Below are 25,691 nucleotides of genomic sequence, written 5' to 3' on the forward strand. Positions count from 1 at the left end.
CAAGATATGCATGATAAAAAAAGACATGCTAAGTTCCTGAGAAACTGGTTCCTATGTACACTACTATACAATATACAATTTTAACTCTTAATGTATCTAAACTATACAATACCTCCTTCCTTTGAAGTGACTTTTCCATTATTTAAAGTGACATTTTGTTTAAAGTGATTGTTTTAGCAGTTGCTGCATGAGTGTGTGTGTGTGTGTGTGCGCGTGTGCGTGTGTTCATGTGTACTTGTGAGTGGAGAGTTCAGTGTTCTGATGGCCTGGGGGAATAATTTGTTCCAATAAAATGAGATTGTAGTTTAATAATGATACTCGACGTAAATATCGCAATGTATTGCTGTATCAACCCCCCACCCCCCCCCCCATCCCTAACCAACCAGGAGCTGATTGTACAGGCTTGTGGGTATGATGGTAGACAGAACACGTGCAGAGGATTCTAGGATGCATACTCATCTATTGGACGGACCTGTATACAAGCCGGTGAGAAGCTAGTACAACACTGGACAGATGGGTTACATTCCAGTTTCTTAGAACGCCTTCATAATAACAGAAGTCAAAACAGAATCGCTCACTCAGGACTAGGGAAGTAAAAACCAAGAAATGTATAAATTGTTTTTATTATTGAGCGGTAGTCCATGGTATATAAAAGCATTCCACTATTCATAGTCGTGCAATGTAATCAGTCTAATTTATGCACCGACACCTCATTAGGGTTACATGACGTGCATTACTTCCCTGGTCCTCTGACTAGACGTGATCATTGAATGTATAATTAACGTGTAGGGTTTTTATCTGAAGGTTATGCTTTTCATTTGTGTTTTTGCACTGCTGTACTCGTCTCGGACATGAAGTACTGTCTGATTAATACTTGACTGTTGAATGTAATCTAGCGACTTAAAGGTGGGGTAGGCAATTTCAGAGAAGTGAGCCAGAGTGAGCTTACATGTCAATCAGAAATGGAGCTCTGCATCACTTTTCATGCCTGCCGCTGTGTGCTATGCACACACTACAAAAAGGTTTTCCACAGACTCCAAAAGGCACCAGCAGCATTAAGATGGATTTAGAAAATAATAATAAACAAATATTTTCCAGCCTCTGATCGATGTACTTTTCAACAAGGAATGAGATGCTGGTGTTAGTTTTCAGATTTGACTGCGAGAACACCTCGAGAACACCACCACAAAACACAGGCCAAAAAAATCTGATTGGTTGTTAAGATTCAGGCCTGATAAATTAATTGTTTATGCAGTTGCCACGGTGTAGTTTGTCCTTGAGCACACTAAGACAAATTCCTAACAACCACCAATTGAAGCGGCAATAAACTATTGAATCTTGAATCTTAAGTCTCAAAAACCACAACTCAAGTGTGTTTCAGATCAATGTAGCTGGATTCCCACATTCCCACAGACTGTTTCAACTGACGACAAAAACAAACAAACACTCTAGAATGGACTACATTTTATTTCCCATCAGCTAATAGATACTAACACTACAACAGGAAATAAACCTGGATCCAAACTGTTCCCTACAAACATAATTCCACGGAAACTGTAGCAGGGCTGTACACTGCGACGAGATGGTCGCGAATTGCCCCTTTAATTGGCCGTTGCGATTGGTAAATATTATCTGGGGGCGGGCTTGCGAGTAGTGCTTTCAAGCCTTGCATTCGCATTTCACTCATAAATTATCCAAGGCGTGGCGATGTCTCGCAGATAATACAACTACAAGTATGATTATATAATATATATATTTTATTAAAAAAAAATTTATATAAAATAATTTTTTCTTTTTTTTAAATCAAAAACAATCGATATAAATAATGGTAAAATTGTTATTTAAAAATTTGCCCTTAAAAATTTTTTTTTGCCCCTAAATTTCTCATTTAGGGGCAAGTGTGCCCCTAGTGAAAAAGCTTAGCGTACAGCCCTGTGTAGCCCAATTTCTTACAGGCCTAGGGAACAACACCTAACTCTCTGTACCCCAATTCATTACAAGCCTAGGGAACAACAATAAACATCTTGAATCTTGAACACCTAACTCTCTCTGTACCCCAATTCATTACAGGCCTAAGGAACACGACCTAACTCTCTGTACCCCAATTCATTACAGGCCTAAATGTTAATTTCCGTTTCTGTTTGCAGCCTGCAGAAACCAGTCAGGCCGGTTATTGTGTTCTTGTGTCAAAATTTTTAAAAGATAAAAATTTTCAGAGCATCTCAAACATGAGGAAACTAACCGACAACACGGCTTCTTCCTCATCTCTGGTTTTTACAACTTAATTCAGATGAAATGCGACGTCCTACCTGTGCTCTTTGTGCTCCAGCAGCTGGCAGTCCCTGCAGGTGAGCGTGTCACACGTCTCACAGTACAGCTTCAGGGGCTCCTGCTTGTGGACAGGGCAGAAGACGGGCCGCTGTCCGGCTGATGGCGACGGCACAGACTCTGCAGAGTAACGAGAAGAGACGGTGAAGAGGCTCATAGAGGAGTGAGAGACAGTGAAGAGCCTCATAGAGGAGTGAGAGACAGTAAAGAGCCTCAGAGGAGTGAGAGACAGTGAAGAGCCTCAGAGGAGTGAGACAGTGAAGAGCCTCAGAAGAGTGAGACAGTGAGAGGCTAATAGAGGAGTGAGAGACAGTGAGTCTGAGGAGTGAGAAGCTCATAGAGGGGTGAGAGGCCCATAGAGGAATGAGAGATGGTGAGAGGCTCATAGAGTGAGAGATGGTGAAGGTGAAGAGACTCAAAAGAGAAAAGAGGAGGAGAAAAGAAAGTCTGTTTGAAAGGTGGGTTTATATTTGGTTTATGGTTTATATTAGGTAGAGACAACCAGAATGACGTTTTATTTTATTCATTTAACCTTTATTTTACCGGGATGGTTTCTTGATGGAGATCTCATTTTTAGAGAGCCCTGGCCAAAATGGCAGCACCGTTTGTTTAACACAAACCAACACACACACAAGAAAATTAAATGGGGAGCGAGGAAAAAACGATAGTATATATATCATAATATATTTTAAATGTTGGTGCCTTAAATTTACAGTACTAGTGCAAGTAATATATATATATATTTATTCTTATGAACAGACAAAAATAAAATGAGGAGAGAGAGAGAGAGCCTTTGAAAACTTGTCAGAGGCCCAGTAGCTGCGGGCATGCCAGCAGCAAGAGGTACAATCTAAAGCAATCAGACTCTGCAGCCCTATCACCATGGCAACAGCCTATCGGCAGTGCAATCTCCGCCAGGACTACCTTCACTGTGCTTCATATGAAATTGTCTTACTATGCCTTTTGCACATCCAACTTCATCAAATCTCACTGTCAATTCATTCAGAGGGGCAGGTTTGGGTGTCTGGATGCCCTGGTGGTTAGAGACACTGTCCTGTAACAGTCAGTTTGTCTGTCCCATCCTATAAGAGTCCTTAAGACACTGAACTCCAACCTCCTCCCGAGGCCTATAGAAAATGGCTGACCTTGCACTCTGGTCATGGCTAGAAGGCATCCGTTTTCCCATTGTAAAGCATTCTAAATAAAAAAAAAATCGCTAAAATATTTTTTTTATTTCATAATCTCTATTTTAAGTTATGATGGACAGCGATGTCTCCAGTTAGGTTATGGTTAAGGTAATTCTTAGGTTTATAAACAACGATTGAGGTAAAAAATTCAGCAAAATGTGGATACAATCTACCCCTAAAAAACGGTTTACTATTATGTACTATGTCTATACTATACTACTACCTACTATGCTAATTATGTCTATACTGCTATGCACTAAAGTTCCACACTGTTTGATGAACAATACGACTTTCCCCTTTCTCCCTCTGCTGACTTTTTGTACATAATTTGTAAGTCGCTATGGATAAAAGTGTCAGCTAAATTACTAAATGTAAATGTAGTACCCTGCACTCGACCCTTCTGGTGAAATACATAAATGTATGTGTGCCTCAGGTCAATATGCAAATAAAAGACCATTTCTCTCAGGGGATAAATAAGAGTAACAAAAAAAACATATATATATACAGTATACCATATATTTTTTTAAGAACTCCTGTGACATGTTTGCATGGCAGCCTTACCGGTGGCGGCGGAGTCAGCATCGTCCTTGGTGCGTATCTTGTGGTCCTTGGTGATTTTAACCCTCTGGTGGGCCTCCACACAGGTCTTACACAGCCACTCTCCACACTCCACACAGAAGCCTATGGTTCCAGCATTGTCTTCGCAGCTGGTGCACACCTTGGAAGCACACAATAGCAATAAGCATCTAAGGAGCTCTCAAATTATGCTTCATCAGTTTATTTATACCAGGATAGACTGTACAGAGTAGACTTATGTTAACTATATATATGTCATTGGGGTTGACTTAGGATAGAATCTGTATATTATACCAGGGTGGGCTGTACATGCATAGTGTTATTATTATTGAAAGAGTATACACATGTATCACCTGTCCAGATCCACATTTTATTTTCATTTAATTTTTTTTAGTTTCTTTTATTCTTATATTTAAATTTGTATTATTATATTTATATTACCCTCGCCCCCTCCCCTGTGCTGCTATGACACCATGCATTAATAAAGATACATCTTATCTTAAATACAAAGACCCCTAGACAGCCAAGACCTGCTTCAGCAGATTCCTAAGGAGATGGCCTGACCTCATTAGAGGGAGGTGAATGTCAACAGTCCTAGTCTTTTCAGAGGATCATGGCTGAGAGGAGCCTAAATGGCCGTAGGGATGCACCGATACCAGTCTGATACCAGACTAAAATAAATATAACCAAGAGCTGCATCAAACATGCCAGAAATCAAAGCAAAGTGACTTGGTTTGCTGCATTTCGACACATTAACTATTTTTTTTTTTATATCTCAATCATTTGTGTCCAATGGCCCCAAAATGATGGTCCAAGTCTATGCTGTTCATTAAAAGGTAATGGATCGTAACTCTGCATCAGCCAATACCCAAAGCCCAGGTATCGGTATCAGATATCAGGACTGAAACAGTCGGATCGGTGCGTCCCTAAATGATGGAGCATTGTCTCTACATTATTATAATGTTCCAGCTGGTCTCACATACCTGTGCAGACTTTCCCTCAGAAGCGCTGGAACCTTCCGTTGTGTCTTTGACAAAGTAATTGTCAATAATGTCACTCTGTTTGTAGTCCTGGTGGCACACTGTGCACCGCATCACATTCACTGGAGACAGAGGAGAGACCAGAACAAGAGTCAAACATGGAGCAATATGATAACCCACTGTGCACCGCATCATTCACTGGAGACAGAGGAGAGACGGGCCAAAACAAGAGTCAAACGTGGATCAAATTGATTAGGTTAGAAAAGCCACGAGGAGACACTGTAAAACAATATATATATATATATATATATATATATATATATATATATATATATATATATATATATAAACATTCCCAGCACCTTTCAAACTGAGGCCAAATTAGAAGTCACTGTCTAGACAAGTCCAAGTACAGGCTACAACCAAGCTACTTGAAGCCTAGGCTAAGAATAAGTCTTCTTCATGGAAATGAGAAGTAATGAAAGGCCTTCAGCAAACTTTCAGGTAATTTCCATAATTCCTTTAGCATAATTCCTGATGTTATTGAAAATTCCTGGAACTCTGGGGGCGCCCGAGGCCTATTCATAGGGGACTAATTGATTTAGTGCTCGTCTCTATGGGACCCAATCACATCATCCTAGGCATTTTATTTTTTTATTACAATATCAAATCACACAGCCAAACAATAAGCCTTATTTCACTAAATCGCTTTAGCTGGCCTACTTAATGAAATTAGTTGGGAAAATTGAGTTGCCGTTATAATTGTACACCCCAAACAATAATTGGTTACAATTACATAACTCTGACTATTAAATCTAATGTTATGAGCAACATAGAACTTCAAATGAATGTTTTAAATTGAAACAGCATAATAAGTCACCCCTCCCCCTACCTCATAAACCCACAAACGTCCCTCCCCCTCACTGGCTGGCTGCAGTGAAAACCGGTGTAAGCCAGTTTGAGCCGGTCTACACTGGCTTGGGCAGCACACAGCCGGTTTGTGTAAGCTCCAGCTGCATGGGGCCGTGAGTGATTGGCTGTGAAAGCAGCTGGAGTGGGATTGTGTTGAGGAACCACCCACCCCCACCACCATCCCCCCTTACTTAACACACACACACACACACGCGCACACACACAGGCTGATGTACCTCACAGCTGTCACTTTGAACTGGGGCAGTGCAGGCTCACCTAAACATGCATGCATGTATGAATGCACACGTGCACAGCACACAGCAAACGTACACACACACACACAGACAGAGGCAGGCAGACAGAGAGCTCTCTCTCTCTCTACACACAAACAGGCCCAAGTCTGCACTTCAGAAGGTTCTAATCATAATTTAACAACATGGATTTAGGTCAGTGTTTCCCTGGCCTAGACACATCAATAGTGCCCCCCGCCCCCCACTGAAAGACAAATACCATAAACCCCAACCAGGCATTAGCATTGTTAAGCCATATATGACCAAACACTGCATAATTACCATAGACCACAACCTGCGATACGACTTGAACCGAGGCCAAGGTTGTGACCACACCTCTAACAATTTTGGCCTACAGCTCAACTCTCACCTGGAGTTTCCACTAGAATAGCTCGGATAGGTCTAAGACAGCTGGGGGAAAGTTTAAGAACTGAACAAAAAAATTATTTTAGGGAAACTGCCACAGGAATGACTATTTTGTATAGGCTAATTAAGAATGCCAAAGACACATTTGAGGGGAAACCTCCATAATACATACAATTTTTTATTTTTTTCCCCCAAAGCATTGACATAGTGAAATAAATTGTCATTAGGTGTTAGTCTATATTATGGAGAAGCTACAGAAGTATTGTGCAGGTTTGTTTTAGCAGAGCCCAAGCATCAGATAATAACACAGTCTTCACCTATCTGACTGGTAGTACTACAGGATATTATTATAATGTCATTGTTCTCAGGTTCATGAAACATGGCAGACCGATAGTGTACCTGTCATTTTCAGCTAAAGCAATTAGTCTACCCAAAACTACAAAACAACACGGTTCCTCTTCACAGAGCAGTAGTTTGTTTCACTTGGCTAAAAACAGATGCTTCGATGACGGGGGTCTAGAAAACAACAGTACACAGTGTCAGTGAGGCCATAGTTTGTATACCCAAATTAGCTTTATTCTTCATTTTCTCAGTTCTGAAACAGAACACGTACCCTTACATGATCCCAGACAATTCCACTTTACAATCTTTCCCAATTATATCTATATAGCTCCAGACTTTGTACTCGATGACATCACAAGTGAGAGTCTTAGCACTCTTTTCTTTGGAATTGAGAGAGTCGTTCATGTCACTTATTTGTTGGACTGTCTTAACCATAGCAACACATTTGGTGGCATTCCCCTTTAACACTTTCGCGGCCACTGGGATCCGTCTAATCTCACTCTATAAGGCCATCTTATCATAACCTTTCATTGTGCGTGAGGCTGTTTGTAGAGCTAAATCCATACTTTATATTATTGCCATCTGTCCATTGTCATTGTCAATTGACACTATAAACCGTCCCTTCAATATGCCTTAAATAAATAATTTCTTCGTCAATACGTTCCCATTTTATAATAATAATAATGGATTGGATTTATATAGCGCTCTTCTCTGACTCAGAGCGCTTCACAGAGTCCATTATTCGTTCATACACAGTCATACCGGTGGTTGTAAGCTACAATTGCGGCCAGAGCTGCCCTGAGGCAGACTCACGGAAGCGTGGCGAATAATCAACGCCTACGGCCCCTCCGACCACCACCAACATTCATTCACATGCATACACATTCATACGAGGCAAGTAGGTTAAGTGTCTTGCCCAAGGACACAACGGCAATGGGGTGGACATGGGCTTGAGCGGGATTCGAACCACCAACCCTTCGATCATTGGACGCCGCGCTCTACCCCTGAGCCATAGCCGCCCCACAGCCATAGCGTCGTGAATATGAACTACCGATATATACCGCAATGTTCTGGGGTATTTCCTGGAAGGCGAGATACAGGGTGCTAATAACGTTAAATCGAATGGCGTTTCGGCTATACACAAGCTAGAGCTAAAACTCAAAATGCATATTATCGGTATCATGGTCCACCATGAATGCATGAAAGGGGGGGGGCTGGGGACGTCGTTTCTGATTATTGATTACCAATAACAGCATTAGTCTCATTAGCCTCATACGCTGACCGGGTGGTTGGCTATCAAAGCAATCAGGCTGTAATTTACGTGAAAAAGCTCTTACCGTGGGCCGGTTGGATCCCAAACAGGATTTCCCAGTTATCGATCGCCATCTGGTAGATTGATATGTCCATTGGCTGATGCTATATTCCTTTTAGTGTTATCACGATACTGGAATTTCGACCTCGATACGATACCTTGAAAAGTATCGATACCATAAAAAAAAAATATATATATATATATTTTTTTTTTTAATAAACAAATTTAGCTTTTGTTGCTGGTTGATTTTCCTCAGCTTCTCTCTGGTACTATAAGAGAAGATAAATATAACACTTTTAAAACCCTTTGTTTATCTTTAGATCACACATTTAAAAATAACTTCATCTCACTTCAATCATTTTTATTGCAGATGCAGAACATGGTATTTTCTCAAGCAGACAGATGTAAACACTGTAATCTGTGATGCATGTACCTGACAAACTGAACTGTTTGTATTACAGTTAGTAACAGTTTCGATTTTTATTTAAAGATAACGAGAGAGAGAGAGAGAGAGAGAGAGAGAGAGAGAGAGAGAGAGAGAGAGAGAGAGGGTAGAGAGAGAGAGAGAGAGAGAGAGAGAGAGAGAGGCTATGCTCGGAGCATTTTAGTAACGTTACATTTTCAACAAGATTGCTGCTATTTTTTTTTTGATCCACTTTTTCTCCCATTTTCTACATTTTCTCCCATCCCAATTTCGTATCATCCAATTCAACCCTCCCCTGTCACGAATGCTGTTTCTTGCCTCCCACAAGCCGGCTGCAATGTGGACTAAGTCATACATAGCACAAGTCCCCTCCGGTACTTGAGGTAACAGCAGTCGCATCTTTTCACCTGCGCAGCTCGATCTCTCAGTGGCGAGGAGTAACGCGTGGGAGGCTCACGCTGCCCCCGACACTTCCTGATTCTACTGCGCAGGCGCACCAACCGACCTGTAGGAGTCGCTGTCCACAACGCCCGATCCCCACCCATCAGTTTCCCACCCCCTAATACGGCCAATGTGTATTCGTATGAACGACCAGCTAAACTGAAAGCAATGTGGAGCGCTGGGCTCGAACAGGCGAGCCCAGCGTCTCCGCATTCGTGGCGAGCGCCTTGCCCACTACGCCACGTAGCCGCCCAAGATTGCTGCTATTTAAACACTTCATGGAAACGGGGTAACGTTAACCTTATGTCGACTGTAGTATTGTATGACCTCGACATAACGTTTAAACGTTAACCCGTTTCCATGCAGTAATTATAACGGTAGCCAGCTAAGCTAACGGAGCTAACTGCTAGCAGTAGCCAACATTAGCTGGTAGCTGTAACGTTACAACGAATCAGCTGTTGATATTATGCGCCATCAGTAGACAACGTATCATTAAACTAGAGTTAATGGTTTAATGCTTCAGTCACAGTGACGTTGAAAGAGCAGCTGTCACGAACCTCTCATTTCTTTATGGAGATCCGCGTTGGCACTGATCTGTAACACCGCTTGCAAATAGCATTGGGGCATCTTCTTTAGCTTGTCCTTCGTTGTTTACTTTAAACCCGAAGTACCTCCAAACAGCACTTCTGCTGTTTTCTTTATCCACAAGCACAAGTTGCGGATGCTCTGCATTTGCCATCTTCAGCTAAAATGTTTGTCGGCTCTGTGAGGGGGAGGGCTGGAGGAGCCAGAGGGGCAAGCGTGCTCTGAACAGCGTGTCAACAACTTACAGTAGAACACTCGCCAGCTGGTACCGATACGTATCGGTATTTCGGGAAATGAGTATCGAAACCATTTTAAATATTCAGTATCGATATGTATCGATACTTCGATATTTTTGACAACACTAATTCCTTTACTGCATACTGAATTCAGCGTCCCAAAAACTATTCCAGGCGATCGGCTACAGGCATAGCTTTAGGCTAACAAAAAAGTCCACCCATGATAAAAAAAAAACACCGGTCTGTAACAGGGAACACTGCATTATCGAGACAGCGCCCCTACGAGGATCTGGCCGATAATAGGGGTGGGAATCACCAGTTTCATCACGATACGATACGATATCGATTCTTTGGACAACGATACGATATTTTCCGATATCACAAAGTCTGCCACGATACGATTCGATTCAGGTGCCTGCGATCGATATGAGACGATATTATATGCCCATTTAACACAATCAGTAACATTTAAATCAACAAAAAAAAGGCAATGGAAATATCATGAAATTTTTTATCTCTTCCAGACATTTAAATGAAAAACAATCTATTGTTTTTAATACAAATAGACCTCCTGTTCACTGTTTTTGGTTCGTTTTTCTTTTTTTTCGATATTAATATCCTATCACAGCGCTGTATTTAGGCTGGAAAAGGCATATTGGGAGTCAGAAGGTGCAGTACCGGCCAGATCCTGTTAGTGGGGCTATCTCGAGAATGCAGTAACCCCCCCTCCTTCCCAGTCCCTAGTAGGGATGCACGATAATTATCGGGCCGATATCAGCAATTATGACGTCATCCCGATAACGTTATTGATGGCTCCGATAATATATAATAAATTTTTTGGTTAAAAGAAATCCGGTGTGGGTGGATTTGGATGAAGGGCGCTTGTTTTTATTATAGCCTCCTCCCGTTTTGCCAGTACTGTGGTAAAACTGATAGCGTGTGGTTTAGGAACAGGGAGTTTTTCACAAATCCAGCGCTCCCTTTCTTGGCTGTGACGTAGTCGGTAGTCACGTTACATTCGGAGACAGACAGTCGATCTGCCAATTACGTCCCACCGCTTGCACCCACCTCTTCTTCTTACCACCAATCAGAAGCTCTCGTTCGTTTATTTACCTCCGGATTGTCAGTCATTACTCTACTCGGAGCTAACGTTATCTCCCCGCCAGCCACATTGACAAGTACCAGCGCTTATACATTACTGGCAAATGTCTTGTTGCACTTGTGGCAACGAGCGTTGTCAGCATCGACTTTAGTAAAAATAGACCCAGACTTTTGAACGTTTCGTTCTGTCCGCCATTATGAGAGCAGAGCTGTACTCGGCAGCGCAGCACCTGTGTGTGTGTGTGTGTGTGTGTGTGTGTGTGTGTGAGTGAGTGAGTGAGTGAGTGAGTGAGTGAGTGAGTGAGTGAGTGAGTGAGTGAGTGAGTGAGTGAGTGAGTGAGTGAGTGAGTGAGTGAGTGAGTGAGTGAGTGAGTGAGTGAGTGAGTGAGTGAGTGAGTGAGTGAGTGAGTGTGTGTGGGAGGGGAAGAGAGGAGAGAGCACAGCAGGCAGAGAGCACAGAGCTCCCAGCGCAGGCAGAGACACCGAGGGCAGGAGAGATAGACAACGGCCAACAAGATTAGTTTGCGACGTTTAAATTCCTCAAATAAAAACTCCATAATTTCTCGAGTACCGATAGCAGTACCGATGACGTCGGAGCTTATAAATACTCAAAAAAAAAAGAAATTTTGATAAAAAAAAAAAATATATATATATAGCATAAAGTTATCGGTATCGATATCGGTGTCAAAATCAATATCGTGCATCCCTAGTCCCTAGTGGACCTCTGCTGTTCTCTCTATCGCTCTATCAGCTTAGCTTAGTTAGCACACGCTAACGCAACGTTAATTTCGGTATTTAACGCGACGTGGGCATAAAGGAATGGCGAGGATGGAAAGCATGTTAGATGCATTTGACCCCTTGTGGGGGAAAAAACAACAGGCACTTATTTCGGGCAAAATAGGCAGACTCTGAAGCAATGCTGTCTAACGTCTACACACGCTGAGCTGCGCTGAGCTACTGTTGTTGCAGCCGGGCGGATATGCTCACGAGGGGATTTTCAAAATAAGAGTATCGCAATATGAATCGATCTTTTTACGTTGCATCGATCCTATTTGATAATTGATAATAGATCGATATATCGATGTATCGTCCCACCCCTAGCCGGTAATGCACTTTTCCGAATACCAAGAGTAGGGTAAATCTGCAGTGCCGCTCGGTGACATTAAGTAGGATATTACAATGGAATAAAAGCCAAAACAACCTTACCACGTGGTTGGCCCCAAGCGTTGGATCCGAAACACGTATTTACGACGTGGTTGGCCACGAATGTGTTAACATGCAGCAGGATCGTTGTTCTGTGGCCCCTTGTCCGAGTTAACCCTTTCACTACAGAAGGTTAACCCAGCCATGATAGTAAAGGGTTAACCTTCTGTAGTGTGGTAGTGAAAGGGTTAACCTTCTGTATTGTCGCAGTGAAAGGGTGGTAGTGTGGCAGTGAAAGGGTTAAGATGTTTCTCCCCGGTATGACAGAACTCCTCTGAAACTCTAAAACCTTTGAAAACATGAAACTATAAAAAGGCAAACTCAGAAATTGAAATGATTTATTTCAGCCAGAGTTTAGCCTCCAACACAACATGATGATGCAGCAGTGGATAACTAAGGTATTTGGGCCCACAGGTATGATACGGAGACATCAGGTGCATTCTGACAATCAAACATGAAGAATATCTCAGTGATGTTCAGTCATGAACGAGAGAGGGGGGGGTGGGTAACCTAATATGGATAATAATAGTCAACGGATAATTGCCACCAGCCTAAATTCAGACAGATTTAAATCTGGAATAAATTGAGTCATAGATTCAATTTTAGTGCTAGAGCTGGGCGGTATACACAGAACGAAAGTATGTGAAAGTATATGAAAAATTAAAGTATACCACCATGGATTATTGGATGGATCTTTACATCGTCTGTGATATAGACATATTGTATATAATAGAAAATGTAAAAAACACACTGTATATTTTTAAGTTAATCAAATAAGATTCCTTGCAGCAGTATTAAAAAGTTCAAGAAAATAGACCGTTTTGAATTAAATAAGACAATAATACAATTTGTATTATCAGGGCTGTACGCTAAGCTTTTTCACTAGGGGCACACTTGCCCCTAAATGAGAAATTTAGGGGCAAAAAATATTTTTTAGGGGCAAATTTTTAAATAACAATTTTACCATTATTAAAAAAAATATGTTCCTCCTGCCTCATTACTGTGGTCCTTTTATTTAACATTTAAGTGCGTTTGTTTTCAGGTTTGTATCTTTTATAATGAACCAACTGAACCATTAGTGTAAATCACTAATAGAACAAAAACAACAAACTGTGTGTGTGTATGCGCGCGCGCGCTTGTGTAGTGCTCCTTGAATGAGATCACCACAACACACACACCATTGCATTAACCAGGAGGACAAGAAACTCTGCATACATTTGTTTCACAATGAAAAGTGCTTTAGAAATCAAATGAATTATTATTGTAAATAACCCCATGAAAGGTTTATTTGTATGGGTAATTACCTGCTTCATATTTGTGATGTTACTGGTTTCAGTGTGTGCCTAAAGTGATCAATGTGTTGGGCCGTTTATAGAGATCTATGCCAATTAACACTTTGGGTGCCGGGAAACTAGGGCTGGGCGATATGACCAAAAACGTTATCGCGATAAAATTATAAAATTATTTTCATATAATTCGATATCGATAATTATCGTCGATATAATGTATGTCAAGTTTAATTAACTTATTATGCTGCTGCGAATGTCTCGAGTCGAGTTGATGTCGTCATCAGTCCGCGCACGTTAGAAGTTAGCCAACAAGCGGAATATCTCATGGCAATGTAATAAATATGACACTAAAATACTCTCTTCCGCCACAATATATTGAAACGACGTCCACTGTATACCCCACACTACTATGAACGTGGCCTCAGAATTCACAGCGCACACATACTCTGCACGTAAATATATAAAACGTCGCAGTGCAAGCTAGTTAGCCTAGCCAGCCTGTTGTCTTATTATGCTGCTGCGAATGTCTCGAGTCGAGTTGATGTCGTCATCAGTCCGCGCACGTTAGAAGTTAGCCGACAAGCGGAATATCTCATGGCAATGTAATAAATATGACACTAAAATACTCTCTTCCGCCACAATATATTGAAACGACGTCCACTGTATACCCCACACTACTATGAACGTGGCCTCAGAATTCACAGCGCACACATACTCTGCACGTAAATATATAAAACGTCGCCGTGCAAGCTAGTTAGCCTAGCAAGCCTTGTTGTTGAGTGAGTCCTACCTCTCTACCCAGAGGTGCAGCGCTGGGTCTCCTTCCTGGTCTCCTTCGCTCTCTGCCATCTCCTTCACCGATTGGTTGTTAGTGCGTGCTCATATCCAAGCTTGGAAAATCGATATATCGAAACTTTGCGACCACGTTTCATGTTTATTTCGAGGAAATAATTTATCGCGATAGTTATCGTTATCGTTTTATCGCCCAGCCCTACGGGAAACGCTTAAACATGTCATTCCCGGCCATGCTCAAGTTGCCGAAGACGCTTTACAGCGTCTTTAATATCAATATTTAAAAAATCTGGGATCGGATTCATATGTCCCCTCCGCTGGCCTGAGATCCACCAGGAGGACCCACTGAGCTCTCTGGCGGTTCAGGAGCGCCATCTGGTGGCCGATCGGCGCAATTGCTTAACAGGAAGTGCCGTAGAGGTTGTGCTGGACGTCCGTATTACTTCCGGGCACTCGGTACATGTCCCGGGACTCTGGCTCGTCACACTACATAGCGATCGATTGCCAATAACTCGATAAACAACATGATTTGGACGTATATACCATTATACAAGCTGGAGATGTACCGGGTAAATCTACATCCCATAATGATAAAATGTCTACTCTACGATGATCGCCCAACGGCGCGCGGAGACTGGGGTGAGTTTTAGCGTGTAAAGTTACCGTCTTCGATACTAACTGCTATTATCAACATTTGACCCACATTAGATGATTGGTATAACGCTGCCCACGGAATTATAAACGCCCCCTAGCCCATCCGGTCAACATCAGATGACGTGTAGTAACTTCTAGAAGTACGTCTAGTTGGAATTTTTTATATCGCGCTGATTGCCATAAAACTGTATTGCATCATCAATATAATGTATTTGGGGCTATAGATCACGTTCTGGAGAAAGCTGCAGAAAGAGATGAAAACATACTTATACATTAGACCATACTTTACTATGAATATGTGAATGAAAAAGTTTAACGTTGCTACACAATGAACAATACATATAGGACTTTGAATGGGCCCTAATAATGGCAATGTAGCAATAGAATTTAAAAAGTTATAGCCCTGCAAAGAAGGGGACTTTCTCTATAGACAAATAGAGCCGGCAACCTACGGTTGATAATGAATTTAACCCATGGCAGCCAAAGTGTTAATGTTTATGTATATCCGGGACTTTTTTTAATAAGAATTGAGAGGTATTTGTATATGTGACCTTTATTTTGAAAACCGTGTTGCGACGCAACCTTATTTACATTTGCGCTTTTGACAGTGAAATGTTCAGTCCAACTTAGCTGGAAGGAAAGACTAATCAAAAAGGTTTAATTGACCCGTATGAGGCTCTTACGCAGGGCTGTACATTAACTTTTTTTGCACATAGCACTGGCGCTACAGAGGTTGATAGTTTTGTAGCACAGGCCAAAATCTTGTAGCACAAGTATAAAACGTGTTATATTTGTAACAGTCACAAATGTGCCTATTGTATTTGTGTTATTTAGTTGCAGTGCCATGTTTGGCTGTCATTTAGTATATCGCCATGTGTTATTATTACTATGATACTCTCATATGCTATTTTCAATTAATATCATAAACAACATAAGGAATATTAGCATAATTTTGAGTGGACTGAAGGAATGAGTCAGCGTTAATAGTTTTAAATGCAAATAATTTATTGAAACATAGAAGTGGGGTCGGTTGGGACACACACACACACACACACACACACAATGGGGGACCCTGATGTAAACAAGACAAACGTCTTTCTCAGGTCTGCATCCCCTTAACAATTGTGTGTATTGAGCCGTACTGTACCCATTCTGCAATCTGTTAAATAAAGTTTTCATTCATTCATTCACACACACTGTTTCAACTCACCACCCCCGCATCATATTGTAGTCTAGTCTGTCTTCAAACTTCCACTCCTCTCGAAACTTGTTTATATTTGAATATCAACATTATCTGTCCATCCTCAGTTTACTATAATATACTCCTGTCCTGACTAGTGACTTCATCATCTTTCCAAACGCACGCACGCACACACACAGGGAAGGGGAGAGAGTGCCCCCCCATTTCCCTTTCCCCAGTCCACACTGTGTCTGCTGGCTCTGCCTCTGATCAGGATTAGCTTGTTAGCTTGCTAACGTTGTAGTGATTGTAATGGTACATAAACGTTAATTTCGGGCGATGTGCGCATAAAGGAATGGCGACGGTGCAAAGCATGTAGATGCATTTGACCCGTTGCGAGAAAAAAAAACCACCACGGACTTATTTCGGGACGTGTAGGCGCACTGCTGTGTTAACGCAGCAGTGCGCACGAACCGACCAACGCGCTGCTCTGCTTGCAGAAGGCGCACGGATAGGGCGGATATGACTCGTCGAGTTGTCACAAGAGTTTTCAAAATAAGATTATCATATGCACCTGAACGTTGCTAGCTTTCGGAGCCTAGCTGGAGCTGCGCGTGGGCAGAAATGAGACCCGCTACAGGATTTTCAAAATAAGAGTATCTATATGAACCGAATCCCTATCGCACCAGTGCTACTGAAGTAAATCCATCCATCGCACAGACCGCTGTTGCTGTAGCACGTGCGATATATATGTCGCACTGTACAGGCCTGCTCTTACGGTAGGACTACTCACCTAATGCATAGCTGAACCTGAACGTTAGAAGTGTCTGTGTCCCCGTCAATCAATCATCACATCATCACGTCAATCATCATCATCTTATCATCTCTCTACATCGGACGTGGTTGTCATAAGATGGACTGATATCCACTCCGTTGTTCTTGCAGAGCAAAATTTGCGTCTTAAATGTATTGAAATTAGGTGCTTCTTTGGCGATGCAATAGCCCATATTGAAAGGAAGAGGCCACATTCAGTTTCGTTTTGCTAGGAATTATGGGATTTGGTGTTGGATGTATAGACTACGCAGATAGGGACATGGTCTTTAATCGCACGATAGACTACAAGTACCAAGTATATAGCGTGACCCAGATTCACTCCACACGCAAATCTTTTTTTTAAATCTGTGATCGCAGTAAGTTCATTCATTGCCGACAGATTCTTTCATAGCACCACGACATTGTGTCGCACTGTACAGCCTTGGTTGTAGGCTAATGTTTTTTTTAAAAATGTGTCCAATTTGTATGGATTAATTTAGGAGTGAAATGCGAATGAAGGGTTGAAATCACAACTCGCAACTTTGCTCCCAAATAATATTTCCAACTCGCAACGGCCAAATTAAGGGGCAATTTGCGACGAGATCATCGCAGTGTACAGCCCTGATTATGTAGCTTGTACACATTATGTAGCTTTTAGCAATGAAAAACACTGAAACGCTGCATCAAGTTGGTGAAGACAGTACACTTTGGATGCTGGCTACTGAATGTATCCAGAAGATCACAACAGCATAGGGTCAAAAGATCAGAAAGTTGAATGACTATGATTGATAGGCCAGTGTTTTCAAAAGGTTATTTACATCCATCTCCAGTTTCTTTGTTGAATATGTGTGGTCCACGACTGGCTATAAAAACAAAAAGCATTAAGTTTACGTTTTTTTAGACTTTCTGGCTGGCTGACTGTAAGTAACCACCAAAGAAGTGCGGATCGACGTCACAACAGCTTTACGAATGTCTGACATTAGCACAATTCGAGGTTACTCATTGTAGGCAAAATTCAACAGACCGACTAACCACTCTGTGTGCACTTGTAATGTTTAAAACAAATGTCAAGTTAGGCTAATGTGTTCAGATCTGGCCGAGTAGTGAGGGCTCACTTATAAGATCAATGATCAGCCTTGCTAACCGTTTCAACCCAGGTGAGGCCAGGCTTTAAAAGTAATCTATAATCCTTTTTTGTGTCATGTAATGTTACTCAATAATGCAACCTTAAACTAACCTCATACTAAACAGACCGTAAGACTTGATGTTGAAGGTGAAAATAGTCAATAAATGTTGAATTCTGTTATAGCCATAGCCCAGTGTTTCCCCTACCATTGCCTTGGCGGGCGGCCTGCCCCTCCCCTCCAGAAAAAAGTTTAAAATCTTTTTTTTTTATATTTTTTTTATTAAAGTTTGCTTTAATCACAGTAAGGTTGGCGAGCTAGCTAAATTATACATACATTGGTTTTCATATAAATCAATCTTCACTAAGACATTAAAACGGTGGTGCGGCACGGTCTACGGAGACGCAGAAAAAAGCTACCAAATCCATTCAGAGACTGACTAGCATCGCGTGTAACAAGTCTCAGGGCTAGATCCACAAAGAATGGATTGCACGGTGCTAATTGCACCCTTACTTACAATCCATTATGAATTGAAAATGGGGGACCCTGATGTAAACAAGACGAAAGTCTTTCTCTGGTCTGCATCCCCTTAACAATTGTGTGTATTGAGCCGTACTGTATTGTACCCATTCTGCAATCTGTTAATAACATTTTTCATTCAATCAATCACCTTAATATTTATTTACCTAATTTCTGTGCAATCGTTTCATTTCAGCTCAGTGTAGAGAAATGCACCGATACGAACAACCGCCTTACTGCGCGCGTCTATGACGACACTGTTGACACCACGTATCCGTGACACGCGAAAACACTAGTAATTTTGGGGGACTACCAACTACTACCCCCCCTGAAAAAAATCCTAGGGGAAACACTGCTTAGCCTAATACTTGAGCAGGTATTGGGATGATGGTGACAGTGGGGATGGGTAGGGCTGGGCGATATGACGATATTATATAAATATCGGGTACAGTTCATTAACGATACACTTTTTAAACGTATCGTGGATATCGTGATGTTTTGCCCAAGGGGCTTGTTGTGTCGCGTCAATCTGGTCCACACGTTGACACTTTTGAACAGCGCCGCCCCACACACACACTACTGCATCAAAAGTTACTACTTATGATAACAAAGGCATTCGTTTTGTGGCATTAACGTTATATAGTTACACTTTCAATAACATCAGCGTATTTACATAGCAACGACCGAGGTCGACCTAGATAGCAAGCATTAGTCGTTCATATCTCAGCCCGTGCTGACTCAGTTGTGCCCATTCTGCGGTCTGTTAATAAAGTTTTCAATCAGACAGATGTATGGAAAGGCTTTTATTATAACATCCGTTGCAGTAAAATCATTATGCCTCCAGTCGTTTAGTCCTTCTGCGGAGCTAAAAGCTAAACGTCGGCCGCGGCGAGCTACCGCTGCCATTGTTATTGTCATTGAGCTCTCCAATGGCGGAAGTAAAAAATGAATATGCGCTTGCCGATTGGTGCTAAGAACAGCAGGGCGGGTGCAAGCGATGTGACGTAATTGGCAGACGCGACTGTCAATCAAAATGATTCTGTTTGCCGACTGAATGAATGAGAACGTTATTAACAGATTGCAGCATGGGTACAATACAGTACAGCTCAATACAACAACAGTCAACAGTGGACTGGAGGATGCAGACCAGAGAAAGACTTTCGTCTTGTTTACATCAGGGTCCCCCATTTTCAATTAATCATATTTCATATCTAAATCATATAATATCTCATTGCTAAATATATGCAATATATAATCTAATAATCCAATAATCTAAATCTAATATATAATATAAAAATGCTAAATGCATGGGTATTTTATTTTGTCTTTAATGTTAGCTTGCAAACTCAAATACTGTCTTGGTAAGCCTCATAATGAATTGTTTGGGGAAAAAAAGAAAAACATCGTGATGCGTATCGTGTATCGCCGAAAGGTCAGAAAATATCGTGATATCATATTTAGGCCATATCGCCCAGCCCTAGGGATGGGTCTTGAGAGGGCCCTGAGTGTCAGTCGATTAGAATGTACCATACCATGGTTTAACTTCGGATATGTTCGCAGGAATTGGGCCTTGTTATTTTACGTGAGAGCATATTGTTTACTGGCGCATGCCATCAAGAGTACGTAGTTTTTCGGTAAGAGGCTGCAGTCCCCGACTCCCCGTTAACCGGTTTAGAAAATATTTGTTTTAGATGAACAATAAAGAGTCTGAGAGAGGTGGACCACACACTGAGTTCTGCATTCTTTCACCTACAAAGATGTGGAGCTGCTGGACCAACAATAAGGATAAGAATATAAAACAAGATTAACGACAACCAGTTCAAGGGGAAACTTAAGTATCTTAGTCATGTCATCTACATACCGTAAAAAGGGAAAATCCATAAACAGAATTCTCGGTTTGGAGAAGAAGGCCAAAGCTCTAATCTGTGATGTCATATAAAGACCGACTTCCTGGAGTTGTCATTGAGTAGGATACATCACATGACTGACATCACATTAGGCAGGGTTAACATTCCATATCTTCATTTTTATGGTATGTTTTCTGGTTCAGAAACGCTAGCACTAGGGATGGGTACCTTTCACATTTGAACCGATACCGGTACCGGTACCTGTGAATCGATACCGGTACCTTTTTCGGTACTTTAGTCTCAAGAAATTTAATTTACATACCTCAGTCGTAAAAAAAAAATCCAAACTTCAAATAACTACAATTTCGACAGTTTTCGGCTCGTCATTGCTCCGACTGCTTTGTTGTTGAATCAAGTCAAATCCTAGGTAAGCATATATTGTGCCTGTGAACGTTGACATGAAAAGAAAAGTAAAAAAAAAAGTTAAAAAAAAGTTAAAAAAATATATATTTTTTTTTTTTTTTTTTTTGGTTTCTCACTTGATTCGATACTCGGTAGTACTACCGACGTGTTTCGGTTCGGTACCTCAAAAGTACCGAATTCGGTACCCATCCCTAGCTAGCACAACTAGAAAGGTGTGCTCAGTAAAGCGTAAATCTCCAGATGATAGCCACATATTTCTCTCTCCCTCTCAGAGCAAACTAACAAACCAACAATAACTAACAAAAGCATAGACCATCTACAAACACTATTACACTTGCCACCACACCACACAATTAAGCATGTGGGCGTGGTTAACCTAGACCAGTGGTTCTCAAACTGTGGTACTTGGTGGTACTTGAAAAAATTTTATTAAAAAAAATTATAATAATTATAATATATATATATATATATATATATATATATATATATATATATATATATATTTTTTTTTTGCAGTCAGGCCACTGAACTTAGAAGCAGGCCAGTGTTTCTAGTTGTGGTGGCACGATAGTTAAATAACCTAAGTGGGGAACAACCAGGAGATCAATGTGACAGAGAGTAATGCAGTCTAAACAGTCATACATCTTTTATTCAACTTCAGCCCTGATCATAACTGTTACAAAGGATCAGATTAAACCGAATATATATATTTATTGATTGATATATATTGCATAGTATTTGTATATCGTTTGATATCCCTTGTATATTCCTTGTACATATACACGGAATATCCCTTTAGCCTAGTACGGACCATGATGTTTCGTTCTCCTATTGGACAGCAGTCCACAGGCGCCAGGGCCATGCCTCCAGAGTCAGGTTCAAGGCCACCGTCAAGACATGTCTGTACATGCCCGGCCTTGCCCAGGGATACGAGACAGAAATGAGGTTGGCACTAGATTGTTCGCCGTGCATATAAATATGGCGCAGGTGAATACAGAAGTAGAGTTACCCAATAAGTTGAAGCCTCACCCACGATACAACGTGCGGTGAAGTATGGCCTGTTTGGCCCCAAATAGAGCATTGAGACCGCGTGCGAATTAATAACTGAATTGTCAGAGTTTGGCGCTATACCGTCGAGTGCGACATATTTCTATTAAGTCAGTAATAGTCTATTTGTGTATAGTGTATCGTGCGGCTAAAGTTCTACAGTGACCAGCATCACCAACGCTTCCTCGTACCAGCTAGAGTGCTTATCCAGGCTGGGCTGCTTTCATGGCGCTTTCACCCGAGGAGACCTAGACGAGAACCGTGTGGACATGTACACTGGATTAATCTACCCGACGACTGCATAGCCCTTTGCGGCTGGATTATATTTGTTTTGGTCCTGTGATTTATGGAGCGGAGAATCGCCGACGCCTACACGTGTGGGATTTACCCTGTGAGGAGCCACGTCGAGTCTGCGCCTCAGAGAGCCTGAGGCCGGCTAGCTTTCTTCACTGTGGAGCTACAGTCTACGGAGAACAGCTGTATTCGTCTGTGGATCAAGAGACTATTGCACCGTCTCCTGTACTTGGAGTCTCCTTAGTCATCGTTGACCAGACTCTCTACTACCGACAGATCCTCTACCCCTGCTGGCTTACAACCGGGGGGACCCTTCCAGTATCTCCCGCTATATATTACTAGTGTACCATAGATATAATTCCCTAAGATTCAGGTTGTATAATTACCTCCTGCGTAACCAGAGAATGGACATTCATTATTGATTTGCCTACGCACATTCCTTTGCCTTATAAGCGCATCCAAAGTAAAATAGAGAAGTATATTATGTACCTTTTGCTGCAATAAATACTTAATTACCACTTTGTGTGGAACCGATTCATTGTGGGAAGTGTTCATCATATTTATATATCATGTACTGTATGGCCAGTAATTAAAGTACATAAAGCGGTAGTGGTTTAATGATACCATACTTATCAATACAGTCAGGGAATTGTACCCCTCAGTTACAATAACCATTTAAATTTTTAGATTTTTTGTAATGTCAAATAAAAAAAATGAAATACTCCCACTTTTCTGAAAAGAGTTGTTAAATCTGACATTACAAAAAATCCATCAAAATCTGTGTTGTTGCTAATCATTGACACGGACATGCCTAGCCTGTAATAACCCCCCCCCCCCCAGAAAAATTTACTTTGCATTTGATATATTGAAAATATTTTACTTTGTGTTTTTTCTTTTTTTACAATAATTTGTGATGCCATCACACAAACTGGCATTTAACCCATTCTCTGCCGGAGCTTATATTCATCCTTGTAGCCTCTCTGCCAGCACTATTTGTCTATGGAGATGTTCACCTTCTTTGCAGGGCTATAACTTTTTAAATTGTATTGCTAAATTGACATTACTATGGCCCATTCAACATCAATTATCCATCGTTCTGGATGTAGGAACGTTTTACTTTTTCATTCACACATTCATACTAAAATACCGTCCAGAGTATAAATATGTTTTTATCGTTTTCTGCTGTATTTCATAGAACGTGAGATATAGCCATAAATGCATATATTAGATGATCAAATGCAGTTTGATACCGATCAACGTTATATTAAAAATTTCATATGTACATGATCCTAAACGTCATGACTGGTCATCTGCTGGTGACCGGAGGGGGGGGGGGGGGGGGGGGGGGGTCGTTTATAATGCAATGACAGACGTTAAATGATTCATGTAGTATGGGTGATATATAGATCAGAGCAGTTTGTATGGTTAATAATAATCAAAAACGCTGAAACTCACGGCAGCTTCCTCGTAGCGATGGGGGATGATACTGGAGCAAAAAGATCGCTATTATGGGATGTTGATCTAGGTGATCCAGTTCCGGTTTGTATAATACTAATATACGTCCAATCATGTTGTTTATTGAGTTATGGAAAAGGATCGATATGCACAGTATCTGGATAGAGTCGGACGGAATAGCAGACGGACTAAGCACTTCCGGCCACTTCCGGTTTTGGCAACTCGCCAATCGGCCACCAGGTGGCGGTATTGAAGCGTTGGAGAGTTGAGCGGAGATCTACAGCACCAGTCAAGACTCCGTGGGTGAAATGTGAATACCAAGACAGAAATTTGAAATATTGATCTCAAAGACGCTGTAAGACGACGTCATTGGCAGATTACGCATGGCGAGGAATGACGTGCATAGACGCCTGCGCAATAGAGCACGCGAAGCATTTGCTCTATGACTATTGAACATGGGGGGGCAAACGTCTGGTTTTGCTCCCCCACTTTTTGATCATATGAAAAATATGATATACCCGCCCCCCCCATATATAAATCTAACCATAACTAAGTAATTTCAATCAAATTAATAATACGCAATGACACTTAATAGCAAGTTTTTAAGTTTCCAAAGATTGTGTGACCCCCCACTTTAATGGTTTGATCCAGTGCCCACGGGCCACGGTTCGTCGGCATGACGTATACGACATCTTGGGGGAGGCGGCTTTTTCGAAAGCCCTTGAAAAATTCAGACTGGATATTGGATAACATTGTGAGGATTATTCTTCGGCGTTTACATCAAAATGGAGCAAATCATCATGTAAGTCGAACACTGTGACTGTATACTAAATGCGCAAACAGATTGAAACTGAATATTTCTCGTATGGTGAGCCTCGGCGCTGCACCGAGTGAATCCAGAGATACGGGATGGTGCGCAGGCGCTGTGATCACCCAACGGCGGAAATAATGCCGCTTTGAGCAGTTTATAAAAAAATATTAAAAATATTTATTAGCAACGCCGAGCTTTCAAACCATCCCGTATCTCTGTGCGAACCCCTCGTGCAACTGTGAGCACCTTTGTAATGTCTCTGTGATACTTGTATAACGAACGGTTTGGCCAGAACCAGTCCTTCATTGTAAATCTAGGTTGGTTTCCCATTGAGGAGCAAGTGACTGTGGATTCACTCGGTGCAGCACAGTCACGAAAGGGGCTAATATGGACCCTGATGTAAACAAGACAAACGTCTTTCTCTGGTCTGCATCGCCTTAAAGTGGAGATGAAGCAGTGAACAATGTGATCCTAGTTTGTTTGTTGTGTACCTTGTGTAAGACAGGGTTCTATAATCAAATGTGAAATCCATCTTATTTGTCTGAAAAATCAAATATAATATCCCTGTTTTCAACATGGGCGCCGCCATTTTGTTGCTGACGTCATGGCTGACGTCATGGGGCTGGTTTGGTGTATACACTGCTGGTTAGCTGCCTATAGTGAATGGGTCAGTCAGTAAATAAAATGTTGCCTACAAAACAACGGGACCGCGGTGGTTCTGTTTGTATTGCTCCTGGCTGTTCAAACTAATTTTACCATGTGAAAGAGAGGAAAGTTGGTTAATTTCCACAAACTACCAGTGAAAAAAACAGTGTTGTTGGCACGTTGGCTCAGGCTGGCTGCACTCAGGCGGCGCGACCAGCCTGTTGGACAGGGAATGAGGATCTGCAGCGACCACTTCATTGCCTCGGATTATGTTGTTGGGGGTGGAAGGTTTGTCCAGAAGACCACTAATCAGCTGAAGCCGGACGCGGTTCCCTCAGTCTTCGACAGACAGACCGGCCCAGGCAGTTCAGCGTCGCGGAGCATTCAGCCTGCTGGCTAGCAGCCGGTCAATGACATCCTGTGTCAGCGAGCTGGCAGCTGATATATTTACGTGAAGCATGGCTTGGCAGGGTGCAGTACTCCAATTCAGCCATTGGCAATTCAGCTGTTGGGTG

At 41.7% G+C, this 25,691-nt stretch overlaps 1 protein-coding gene across 5 annotated transcripts in view; it reads right to left on the bottom strand.

Annotated features, from left to right (window-relative positions):
- trim33 (tripartite motif containing 33) overlaps positions 1–25,691 on the bottom strand; it is a 141,031-nt gene that overhangs the window by 103,557 nt on the left and 11,783 nt on the right. For all 5 annotated transcript variants that reach the window (XM_084332758.1, XM_084332757.1, XM_084332756.1 and 2 more), the window contains exons 2-4: positions 5,075–5,193; positions 4,077–4,233; positions 2,310–2,448 (exon numbers count right to left, since the gene is read on the bottom strand). In XM_084332758.1, the coding sequence (XP_084188884.1) occupies positions 2,310–2,448; positions 4,077–4,233; positions 5,075–5,193 (415 nt within the window). The remainder of the gene's footprint in view (positions 1–2,309; positions 2,449–4,076; positions 4,234–5,074; positions 5,194–25,691) is intronic.

Source organism: Notolepis coatsorum (assembly GCF_963971535.1).
Source record: "Notolepis coatsorum genome assembly, chromosome: 17".
In the NCBI taxonomy this organism is placed as follows: Eukaryota; Metazoa; Chordata; class Actinopteri; order Aulopiformes; family Paralepididae; genus Notolepis; species Notolepis coatsorum.